Source organism: Anomalospiza imberbis, chromosome 13, assembly GCF_031753505.1.
Source record: "Anomalospiza imberbis isolate Cuckoo-Finch-1a 21T00152 chromosome 13, ASM3175350v1, whole genome shotgun sequence".
Lineage (NCBI taxonomy): Eukaryota > Metazoa > Chordata > Aves > Passeriformes > Viduidae > Anomalospiza > Anomalospiza imberbis.
The window spans coordinates 9684750-9697358 of NC_089693.1; the positions used below are offsets into that span (position 1 = coordinate 9684750).

The window sequence follows — 12609 nt, forward strand, 5'->3', positions numbered from 1 at the left end:
GGAAAGCATTTGCACTGTTAATGTTACGATTTTTTTGAAGAGGAGAGTGCTAAGTCCTTTTTTGAATGTTACCTCTGTTAAAATGCAGTGCGTTCCTGGGGCCCAAAGACCTTTTCCCATATAAAGAATATAAAGATAAGTTTGGGAAATCGAACAAGCGAAAAGGATTTAATGAAGGCCTGTGGGAAATAGAAAACAACCCTGGAGTAAAGTTTACTGGATATCAGGTAAATTGCTTTCACACCTATTGCTCCTGTCTTTCTTGTTTTCTTCTTTTACTGCTTGTCAAAGTGAGCATTTTAAGAGTGATGTCTAAGGTTCTGGTTTTGATGGAGCAAGAAAGTTTCACAGCTCTGGTAATTGTGTAATGTAAAGACAACTGTGGTCTCACACTCTGTGACAAATGGAACTTTAATCATACTGCAGAGCCTTTTGCTTTCTGTGACATTCTGGGGTGGTGAAGTGGAAAATTTTGCAACACATTTAGTTAAATTAAAAATGGATGGTTTTATTTACTCCTGTACAAACATGAATAATTTCTGACTTCTTCTTTCTGTTGTTTATTTTTATATCAGGCCCCATGTATTTTACACAGACCTTAAGGTCACTTAAGGGGACTTTTGATTTTTACATTTGGCAGTGCCAAAGCTAAGAGGAGTGTGGAGGTGGAGGGTTAAGCTGCTGGTAGGAGACAGTTGCTGCTGTACAACAGCTCTCCCTGTTGGGTGTCCGGGGCAGAAAGTCAGTGAAGCTGGAGGGAGAGGAAAGTAGTTGGTGGGCTGTATAAAACAAAGAACTTTTCTCATTAAAAAAATGTGGTCCTTTGAAGGCAGGAATCACCTCCAAAAGAAGACAAACACCTATTACATTATTATCACAAAACACTACAAGCCAGAGATACAGACCACCTGCAGAAAAGCTGCTGCCTCTCTCAGTTCCTGTTTCATATTTTCAGCCCTACACATGTTTTGCATACACTTGGGGATTTAAAAAAATTCCAGTGAATAGTCTGTGGGAGATGGGCTGTCAAAGAGTGCTCAGCCTGCTGGTCAGGGTCTGCTTTTCCAAAACACAGAGATCTTGCCCTTTGAGGGGAGTGTAACAGCCATCTTCTCTCACAAAAAAAGTCTCTGCTATTGCAGCCAAAGTCTGAAAGTTTCAGTAGTTTTTCCCAGAGTAGAACATGCCAGGTCTCTCCACTGAGCAGCCCTTAGTTCTCCTCCAGCAAACACATTTTTGTTATTGGATCTTCTGTTTCTGTGTAAACCCTACAGAACACGTTATCCCAGAATCTGCATCTGAAAACTGAGTTCAAGTGGTGACTGAGAGAATTGCCTTTGCAGCCCTTTTTCCTGATAATTGCAAAAATAACCTGAGATCTTCCTAACTGTATCAATTAAAGTGTAAGCTGTCCATTTCCATCTTTCCATCTTCAATGCAGAACAAAAATTAAGTAATAGGTATTAGTGATATTTTTATTGTTGATGTTATTGTTGTTGTTGTTGTTATTTTAAAGGCAATTCAGCAACAGAGCTCATCAGAAACTGAAGGAGAAGGAGGAAATACAGCAGATGCCAGCAGTGAGGAGGAAGGTGATCGGGTAGAAGAGGATGGAAAAGGAAAAAGAAAGAATGAAAAAGCCGGCTCAAAACGGAAAAAATCCTACACTTCAAAGGTTATCTTCTGACTTTTCCTGTTGTTATCCATGGGCATTTATAATTGGAATACTGTTCACCTCATGGAAATTTGTTCTTCCTCCTTTAGCATTTTGATTCTGATACCACGACAGTGGTGTTCAAATAGGCAAAAGGGAGTGCTGTTACTTTGTAGAGAGCCTTGGTGAGACACCAGTTGAAATACTCTGCCCAGTTCTAGTGCCCACACACTGAGAAGAAGGTGAAACCGGGGGAAGGAGATCAGAAGGGCTGGGAAGAAAACCCATGCAAAGATGGATTGATAGATTTGATCATCTCAGATAGGTCTCCCCCCAGGAAGAAGAAAAAATCCTTATGAGTGGGCCTCCTGAGAGTCATGAGTTCAGGTTTGGTTCCTGTCCAGGAGAATTGAAGCTTCCCCCTCCCATCTGCAAGAAAGATCTGGTAGGGTCAGATGTGCTCAACTGCTCCTCTTGTAGCTGAGTGTAAAATACTTCAGTCCAGGATACAGAATGGGAAGGTGGAAGAACTAATTCATTAAGCAAGGAGTAGGATGCTCAATTTGTACATTTAAGACCTGCACTGTAGTACCTACCAGCCCTGTTAATATCTTAAGTAACAGTGTAGATCAGGAAGCTAAGAGTAATGTGTCTGTCTCACGGTGGCTGGTGGACAAAATCCCCTGAGAAGTGACACCTTTGGGTTCAGATAGACTTCTCACTTGTCACCTGGGGAGAAGGGGAGCAATATCATAGTCACTTGTATTGGTTCTGTGTGTGCATCCAGGGCTGCACTTTGCCTGAAAAATAGTGCAAAGTGTGGCAGAATAAATTTATTCACATTCATGTTATTCTTCTCTGAAAGTGAAAACTAATGGAAATGAGAAGAATCAAGCAAACAATCTGATCCAGGCACAGTTTGGGGGAGAGTGTGAATTTTTGTGGTTGATCCACCAAACAAAATGTATTTTCACCCCTTTTATGTGTTTTATATCAGAAATTCAGGTATGGTCTACCATCTTCATTCTAAAATACTCTGGGCAAACAGAGGGTTATGAAAATGGTGGCTTAATGCCACAATTTATCCTTTTGTACTGTAGAATTGCATAACATAAAGGGATGTAAAGGAGAAGATGTATTGGTTCCACATGGCTCTAATGTTAATATATTAAAGCTGACAGCACTAAAAAAAAATGTATGGAAAGCAGCTCTGCTAATGTTATTCTCATTTTACATCTCTGTGTTTAATCAAAACTTTTGCCAAGCTGGCACCATCTGTTTCATTAACTAGCAAAACCTACAGGTGACCCAGCACTAATACCCAGCTCCTATTACTGTGTCTGTCTTTCAGTCAATTGAGCTGCCAACCTGTGCTGAACACAGAATTTCAGAGAAATTTCCTTCATTGGTGGCAGTAACTCCAGCTACTTCATCTGAAAAATGCTTTTCACCCCCTCCCCCAATATTCACCTTGAACGGGGAAATGCATGATCAGACTGCATTCCACATACATTTCAGAAGTGTCTTTCTATGGCTGAACCTCAGGTTTTAATTTTAACTTTGTTGCTGATCATTTTAGAAATCCTCCAAGCAGTCACGGAAATCTCCTGGAGATGAAGATGATAAGGACTGCAAAGAGGAAGAAAATAAGAGCAGCTCTGATGCTGGGGACGCAGGCAATGACACAAGAAACACTTCTTCAGATTTGCAGAAAACCAGTGAAGGGGTAATCTTCTGTTCCTGTCATTCACTTCCCATGCAGTTTGCTCCTGGGGGGCTTTGGAGCCAGGGGTGACCTGTGTGTACCATGTGCCACCTTCTTGGGTTACATTTCAGTGCTCAGAATGCATCTAGAACAGAAACATGGACTTGGTGCCTGCAGTGGTACAAATTTTGCTCTAGAGAAAGGACTGAAAAAGAGCATTGTTTTTGTTCTGACACTTGCGTAGATGTCAGCTGAGAGGAGCTACTGAAAACCATGAGCTGGAATGATTCAAAACTGATGTGAGAGCAGAATCAGACTGTTTGCATAATGCATGTTGGCTCACTAACAGGGGGAACCTGATTACCCTTTCACAGTTGTTTAATTTGTGGGGTCCCAGTGTCTTCTTCGGGGCTCTTGAGGGTTCATGTGCTCATGACAAACTCTGCATACTGCAGGTTCCAGGGCAGATGCTGCCCTGGGCTAGGACCTTCCAAGGACAGGATATGCAGTGTGCTCCAGAGCAGCTTCCTTCAATCTCCTTGTGTGTTTGTGTCAGTAGTGTGTTCATATCAATATTACTTTGTTGTGACCACAACAACAAGAGGGGAAGGCTGAGCAGGGGGATCAGCATGGCAGCTGGTTACTCAGCCACCTTTAACAACCCTGCTATTTCTGAGCCTTTGGAGCAGCACAAGCCTCTCTGCTCCAACACTTACAGCTCCAGCTCAGAGCCAGTCCTTGTGCAGTTCCCATGCCAAGGCTCTGCCACGTGGGCAGCAGCCAGGCTGGGCTGTCGCAGGAGCTGAGTGACACAAATCCCCAGGTGTGAGAGGAGGCCAGCCAGCACAGCTCTCATCTGACACTGCTGAGGTGCCTTAGCACCCAGCTGCGTGCTCAGCCACAGCCCTTTCTCACAAAACACAACCTCTGGGGAGCTGCTGCTGTCTCCCACTCACAGTCTCCTCCCAGAGTTTCCTTTCCCTGTGTCTCTCTGCAGTGCAGTGCAGTTGTTTTGTGACTGTGCTTTTATAAAGACTTTGATAGGTGGCTCATGGGGTCATAAGGAAAATTCACTCTCCCATTCACTTTGAACAAGCTGCTGGCTTCAGGCAGGGACTGATGCAAGGAGACAGTGCCCAGCTGTGCCTCCCAGCCTCTCAACCACAGAGTGTCAGAGGCTGATGAGTGTGTCCCATGTTCTGCCTAGTGAACCCTGTGACACTTCCATGTCTTCAAATAGGTATTTGAGTGAGAAAACTGTTTGTAAGATGCATTTGAGGTAACAAGAGGTTGAGCAGGCCCTGCTGTGTTTCCCATGTTTGTGGCAGTGACAGGGGATATGTCTGTGAACTTCAGGCACATTTTCCATGTAAGGACAAAATGCTTACTGAGTTAGTTCAGTCACAGACTAAGTGGCTAAAACGTCACACAGGATGTTGGCTTTGTGGCTGTTGACATTCATATGGCTCTTTCTTCTGGGTGTGACATGCTTGTGACATGCTTGGGAGGTAGAGTTCCGCATGCTACAACATCATGGTGCTTCTCAGCATTTTCAGGATTACAGATACTTTAGCAGTATATTTACAGATACTTTATTTCTGTGCAGAAATACTGAAATACTGTCAACAGTCTTATCCTTCCTGCCAGCACCAACTTGGAGAAATATTCAGAGTCAATACTGTCATACCCATGTGGGGAGGTGGTTCTGCTCTGACTTCTGCAGCCCCATCATGCAGCCTTGAACTCATGCTTGAGCAACCACTCTGTTACTAGGTCTTGGATGCTTTTAATGATACAGAAAAGGTGGAGTTTTAGTAATACAGATTAAAGAGACAATGGGGATGTGGTTTTAAGGGCAGCTTGAGATAAATGCGCTGATAAGTTTGGAAAAGTTCGCATCCTGATCCACATATTTCACCTTGGCCATTTCTGCTGCAAAATAATTTCACACATGAAATGTGTGAATCTCTTCAGCGTTTTACTGAGTTTTTGTCAGTAGTGCAATTCTCTTTGAGGACCAGGAGGGGACACTCCATCTCCTGCTGCTCCTCAGAGCCAGACCAAGTGTCTTTTTAGAAGGTCTGCCTTGAGAAGACACAGGGCACTTGGGGGAAGAGTAGCAGGTGTTAAACACCTTTTTCAGTTGGTGTGAATCACCCAGTCCCGCAGCGTGTCCGGATTGGCGAGCTGGGGCACGGGGCCAGAGCTGGGGCACGGGCCAGCTGTCCTGCTGGACACTGCAGCCACGTCCTGCTGGATTTCCAGACTAAAGCTCTGCTGCAGGCCACTGAGCTCCTCCAGCCCACACTCTTGGACTTCTCTGCTGTAGAAAGGAAGGTTGAAAAAGACCAACACGCACCTGGAGAGTTGGGATATGATCCTTCTGTTCACACGCATGAATTCAGACGAATGTATCGATCTGCTAAAGACACCACCATAGATGAGATACCGGTCTCTTTAGAATGACTTAGCTCGTGAGCAGAGCCCTGGGCCAGCAGCAGGCAGTGTGAAGAGGATGGGCTCCTGCCCTGCGGTGCGCGGAGCCCGGTGCCCCGCTGGCCACGCCAGGACGTTGCGGTGGTCGTGAGATGGCGCCAGGACCCTCCGGAACGGCCGCGGGGTGCGCGCTGGGGCTCGCTCAAAACAAGGTGTGCAAAGATATACCCTGAATCAAACATCCAATGCAAGGGTTCAGGGCCCTGATCTGAAGGACAGGTGTGTTTCATTGCCATGGTTTTGCCACTGGGACCGGCTGCTTGAGAGCTGCCTGCTCATGGAGGCTGGGCCACCGTGGAGGCACAGGTGGCTTGGCCACCCTACCCAAGGTGCTCCCCCTGGGCTGAGAGTGCCTTTGGCCTCCCTGCCCTGCACCTCCCAGGCCTCAGACTGTGCAAGAGTTGCCTGAAGGAGGCGAGCTTTTCTCTTAATAATACTACTAATAATGAGGTAGTAATTACCTTTTATAATGCCTGGACTGGAGGCTGAAGACCCATCTCTCCTCCTCAGATCAGATGGAATCCTGCCTTTTAATCACACTCTTACCCTCAGCATTATAGGGATCTTCTTGAAGGGCTAAACAGCCAAAGTCAGATGATTGCAGGAGCACGTTCACCTTTATTTTTTAATGAAAATTCTAACCTCCAGGTGGTAGAGCTAAGCTTGAAAATGTAAAGTGATGGCTTCCTGAAGACTCAAACCCAGAGCAAATAAAAGTACTTTCAGAGCTATTATATTTTTTCAGCCAATTTCATACTGTTCAAGGGCTCAACTTGTGATTTTCTTTTTATCCCTTGGGTAGACAAAGGTGCTTTCTTTTTTTTATCTCCATCCCTTAGTTTCTGAGCTATTCTTGAGTACTACAGGCACTTTCAAGAAAGAGATGTTTCCTCAGTCCCAGCCAGAGTTGGTCATTGTGCCCTGTCACTGCATGTTTTTCAAGCTCTTTCCCTAACTGCTGTTCTTTGTCTGATTCCTTCCCCAGAAAGATGCAGAGCCTGAACCTCAGGGGTTAGTCATCCAATATTAATTAACTAATAGTGTATTAGCTAAGACAGCCCATCCCAGAGTTTGCTCAAATCTTGAGTCACAGAATCTTCCCAGAACTGTTCTCTGCTGTTAAATACTAAATTGTTTAGGCTTTCTCAGATTACCACATAAAGAGAATTTTCTGGTGGAAAGGTATTCATGGCCCTGTGTTGTTTACTTTCACGGTATTACATCAGCTCATAAATCAGTGAATTCGTGGCAGCAGATTTACATTCCTCATTGAAATATCTGGTGACTTGTGTCTTTAGTTCTTGGCTGGCATAATTCTGAATCTTTATGACTGAACACCTAAACTGCTTTTTACTTTTGCTTTCTGGATAGCCATGTACTCATGTTCGAAAGCTGGCTGTGGTTCTGGCCTTGTTAGAGAGTGTTTGAAGGTCAGGGCCAGCATACAGGGTATGTGGCAAGTTTTCATTTTGGTATTCGCTGTTTGAGTGCCCCACAGTCAGGGCAGTGTGTTGGTAAAGGAGGCATTTGCTTGGTGTACAGGTGCAGGAGGTGAATGATTATACTGTCTTCAGAGAAAAATAAATTTGCTGGAAATGAGATACATTTTCTTGCTCCTGGTACAGCCTGAATATTAAAATGGAGTAAGGGACTGTGATCCTTTTTCTCACACTGACAATCAGTTACCAAATGAGTCAGTAGATCTATTTGTGGAGGCAACTGCCAGTGTGAATAAGGGGATCAAAGTCTGGTCCAAAATTATTGCCATCTGACACCATTGCATTTGGGAGAACATATTTAAAACAGCCTGTGTCCAGGCTTTTTTGTTGTGGCATTTTTGTGGAGTAGCAACAATCCCAGTTACTGCTGTGAAGTACAAGTGTAATGGCCAAACTGGCCAGAGAAACACAGGTTCACTGTGTCCTTCTGATGTGGTTTTGAGATGTTTGGTTCCTTTGCTCTTCTTTACTTATCAAGAATAACATCGGTCAGGCTTTATAACAGGTTTGGGGGCTTATCAGCATTGAAAGCATAGCCTTTTGGGCTCGGTTCAATGTAAAAGCATTTTTTACAAAAAATGAAAACAGAGTATGTTTTCCTGTCTGATTTTCTTTTCCTGCAATTTGAGGCACAGTAAAATCTACCCTTCAAAGCAAAAGATAATATTTGTAAGAATGTGTCTAAGTATTGCACAGTGAAAATTTCTATGTAAAAATCAAATAGTGGCATAGTATATGGTGTAAGGAGTTGTGTTGTCTGCTGCCTTCCAGTAGCTCAGGATAACAGCACTGCTGGCTAAGGACATGGGATATAACTCAGGGGAAACATAAATGTCTGAATGCAAGCTGAGATTAAAGCAGCAAGTACAGATGAAATATTTGCAGCTCTGTGTACGTTGAATCCTGTAACCACTTTGACCTCAAATCAACACGGAATAACAACTATTGTACAGAGCAAGTAAACAATTATCCTTCTGCCCATGCAGTTTTACAGTACAGGATGGCTGAATTAGTTGCCAGACACTGTTAAGGAAGAAATCTTCTGTGCCAGAAAAACAGACAGCAGTTTGTGGATTCAGTTTTGTTCCCTGCTCTGTTTTCTGTGTGCTGCCATTGATAACAGAAACTTTGCACTCGAATCAGTCAGATCCTGCGCTCTTTCCTTTGTGTGCAGCACGGCACACGTTGTACCGTAGCTTACAGTGAAGAGACTCGTTCAAACAAAGATGTTTGAGAGCTGATCTGTTTCTGGAGAGACGTGAAACCATGGAGACCAGGGGAGGTGCTCGGCGCTGCCGCATCCCTGATCAGCGCAGCGGAGCTGCGGGGCCGGGCCGGCAGCCAGGGCTGGCCGCGCTGCCCTGCGGCTCTCTCTGCTGGCGACAGGGGACCTGCTGCCTCCTGGGGCACCTGGCAGTGCACCGGGAGGCACGATGTGTGCCGTGATGGAACATGCCACTGGCAACTGAAAACCCTAGAGGATGACTTGCATTATCGGTCTCTTTGTTGTCCCTCCCGTGCCAACAGCTGTATCTGTGACACCACTGTGCGGTGGAGGGGAGGTATTAATGTTCCCAGCACCCACGTAAGGATGATCCTACCCAATCTTCTGGACGTAGCCCAGAAGGGAATTGTGGTTAATAATTGCAAAGGTTTCATGCTCCAAAAGGACATCTTTCTGTACTAGATCTGAGAGTTACAGCACAGGAACCAGCTGTGTTACCCCATCCTACCTGTCAGTGCTGGGCACAGCTGCCAACAGGAACCTCATCGGAAAGCAGAAAGCTTTGATTGACTGATCATGTGTCGTCGAATTAATGGGTGCCTGAGTCTGAGGGAAAGGAACAGCAGTGAACCCCCCAAAAGCATCTCAAATTCTGATCTCACTGACTCTGAAACAGGAGAGAGGCCTCTGGAGTGTGGTATGCTGGATGGGCAGCACATCGTTGCCCCTTTTGGCCTGAGCACTAGATAATAAGCCCTGATTGTGTGTCGTTAGCCAGGATGTACCAGGACCTCCCACACGGAAAGCACAGGTTTCCATTTTTACTCTTCACAAACCACTTGTCATAGGAGAGAACTGCACTGACCAAAGATAGGAAAGATATTGCAGTGTTGTAGGAGAAGGGATGCCTTGCCCAGAGGTGGGTGGTCATGGTGCACTGCATGCTGTCATGTTTCTGGCTAATGTAACATGTCCCAGGGCCATCAGGTGAATTTTGCCATCTCTGGTGCATTTGGGGAAACCGAGACTTGTATCACTTGCTGTGATCATGTGAGGACAGTCTGATCCTGATCCCACTAATGTCAGGGAAAGCAAGAGCTGACCTTGACTCACCCGTGGGAGTTCCTTTTCTGTCATCACCTTACAGTGAACTGGAGCCAAACTGTTTCCTTTTCAGAAGCAGTATTTGGATCCCTTAGCGATGAAAATGTTTATCTTTGCTCATGCTTGCTAAGCTTTCCTGTGTTTGAACAAGAGGGTGTTCTTGTGGCTGGACATCCAGGAATGCAGCAGTGCCTGAGCTCCTGCATGAAGCCCATCAGTGATTTTGTGCAGTGTTAAAAAACAAAATTTGGTTGTGCCTGAAGTGTGCTACAAGGTGTGTAATGGAGTGATTGGGGGGAAAATCCCACCCACATCTATCACTGGAGCTGCTTATTGAATACAGCCCTAAATGTTTACTTTTAAACTGTGCTCATTAATATATTGTAGCGATATTTTAGTAACAAAGCAGTTTTCTCTAGAAAAAAAATTTGTTTGACCAGACCAGGCGGTTACTTGTACCTGCGACTTAGAAGAGTGGAAATATAACATCAATTGTATCAAGTTTGATGCAGCATGTTATTTCTTACATTAAATGTGACTTCTTTCTCTTTCTCTTTCAGACTTAACCAACATAATGACTGCTGAATATTAAGGGAAAACACAAGAAGGTTACATGTTTGGTTGTCTAATATTCTTGGATTTGATATAAGTCACCACATCTGTTCATTAGTACCATCAACAGCATCCCAGTTTGTATGCACATTATTCACATTCCTATTTGTTGTGTTTGCAGAAATGACATTTTTACCCTTTTTTCTAAGGGTTACTTTTTGATTTTCATATTATTTGGTTGCATGAAGTTGCCCTTTTCTAGTGGCTGAGGTTTATGAAGATATCGCATACTTGAACATGTTTTAGATTCCTTTTCGAGACAGAAAAGGCATAACTCCAAATTATATCATTCTAAATCAACATTTTTTAAACACAAGTAAATCTAAGAAATTAGTCCCCTCCATACAATGCTACAATAATCTTCCACATACAAACATAATTTTAAATTTTCCTAGATCCATTCTTTCTTGGGTTTTGATCAGTTTACAACATGAAAGAAAAATTCTTCTTCAGTTGAAATCACCGCCAAGTTCAACAATGTAACAAAATACCTTTCCTTATTAGAAGTACCTAGCTAGTTATACTCTTAATACTTCTCCAAACCATGATGTAATGTACACTATCTGACTTAGTTCCTATATGTGGAGTTAGTGAAAGTCTTTTTGTGTTTCTTTAGATTAATACAAGGATTTTTCCAATGCCAACACAATTTGAAATCATTCATTTGGATGCTTTCCATTTTTAAGCTTACTGTGATATACAGCCCTATGGGAAACCAAAACAAAACATCAATTTTAAATGAAAGGCTTAAAAAAGGATGCTGTCATTCTGGCTTTTTTTTTTCCTTTTGGAAATAGAACTAGACTAGTAAGTAAGCATTCCAAATCCATTACTCTGTGTACATTATTGTTGCTATTGTGATAATAGAGATTTTTATTTATTTTTATGCCAGCTTTTATTGTGAAAACATATTTAGTCTGGTTTTATCAATCCTTGTTATGCTTGTCCTTGGAACATCTTTTGCGTATTCAAGGTTTGTAGTTGATGAGTTTACTGTAAAAAACTTAAAAAAAAAAACACAAGGAAAAAAAAACCAAAAAAAACCAAAACAAAACAAAAAGGAAACAAAAAAAATGTATTGTTTTTACAGAATAAATTTATTGGAATGTGTATTGGGAGTAAGGTTTGAGGTTGTAAGCAACTAAGTTAGCGTCATATTTGGCTTCATACGTGTAATAATGTGAGGTATTAATGTAAGTCAAGTATTAAAGCAAAACATTCTGTTAACATGAGTTGACCATAATAGATACAAGTGCAGGTGAGATCTTTATTTTTTCTGTACTTTGCCTTTTCTGGTTAACAGGAGGTCATTAAATTCACCTTGAATGTATTCAAAGTTTCTTTAAAGACATCAGAAGTAACATCAGAGGCTCAAATACCTGTTTGTGAGCCAGCACGTCCTGTGACAGCCTGGCAGCACTGGGAAGAGGCGCTGGGATGGAGCTATCCCAAAGCCTAAGGAGCTGCACCAGGGATGCTGGGTGCCAACAAGCATTGCCCGAGGTGTGCTGTGGTTGTTTTGGACCTGCCCCTTTGGCTGGAGGTGTAAAACCTGGGGCCTCTCCTCTGACTGCTGCTGGGAACTGCAGTGTTCAGCAGGAGAGTGTTACAGCCTGCATTTCTCAGTGCCCTGAAGGTCTCTTCGTGCAGGGTGCAACACACAGGCATGTGAACTGCTTCCTTGTTACTGATTACACTTAAAAATAAAATTCTTTCAATCAAAACACCAAGAAGTCAACAAACCCAAATAAAGTGTTTCCAGTTAAAATGCATCAGCTAGTTTCATCTGTGAGAAAGGCACTAGGTGTACTGCTTTTAATATAAATACACATAGAAGGCATAGAAATAGCTGTAATTGCAAATAGAAACGTAAGCTGCCCAAACCAAGGTCGCTGTGTTTGCTGCTGCTTGTTTCTGAGCCAGCAGTTAGCAAAAGTAGCTGCAGAGACACAGCCAAAACCCTTCCTCTCTGGAAACGCACGAGCTGCCTGAGCCCAGTGGCTCACGGTCCTGAGCCCTCTGTGCCCAGCCCAAAAGGGCTACTGAGCACCTGCTCGGCTTCAGGCAGGTGAGCAGTCCTTGCAGAAGTGAATCCTGAAGAGAATTAACAAAACTATATGATCTGCTTATCATATATGGAGTCTTACCATAAGGGTTAATTGCTTCCTAAAAGATTTTTTGGGATTTTTAACAAGGTTGACCCACAAGACATACTTTTTGACAAATAAAACATGTGCATGTGACAGAGTTATGTATGTTAATTTTTCATGCTTCACAATGCTGACCTTCATGTTGTGCAGTAGCTCTGTGCAGG

General features: G+C 43.4%; 1 protein-coding gene across 1 annotated transcript in view; it reads left to right on the top strand.

Moving 5' to 3' along the window:
* Positions 1-12542, top strand: part of HDGFL3 (HDGF like 3) — a 39770-nt gene extending 27228 nt beyond the window's left edge. The window contains exons 3-6 of the mRNA XM_068203816.1: positions 89-227; positions 1517-1675; positions 3234-3380; positions 10244-12542. Of these exons, the coding sequence (XP_068059917.1) occupies positions 89-227; positions 1517-1675; positions 3234-3380; positions 10244-10249 (451 nt within the window). The 3' untranslated portion in view covers positions 10250-12542. The remainder of the gene's footprint in view (positions 1-88; positions 228-1516; positions 1676-3233; positions 3381-10243) is intronic.
* Positions 12543-12609: the final 67 nt, after the last annotated feature.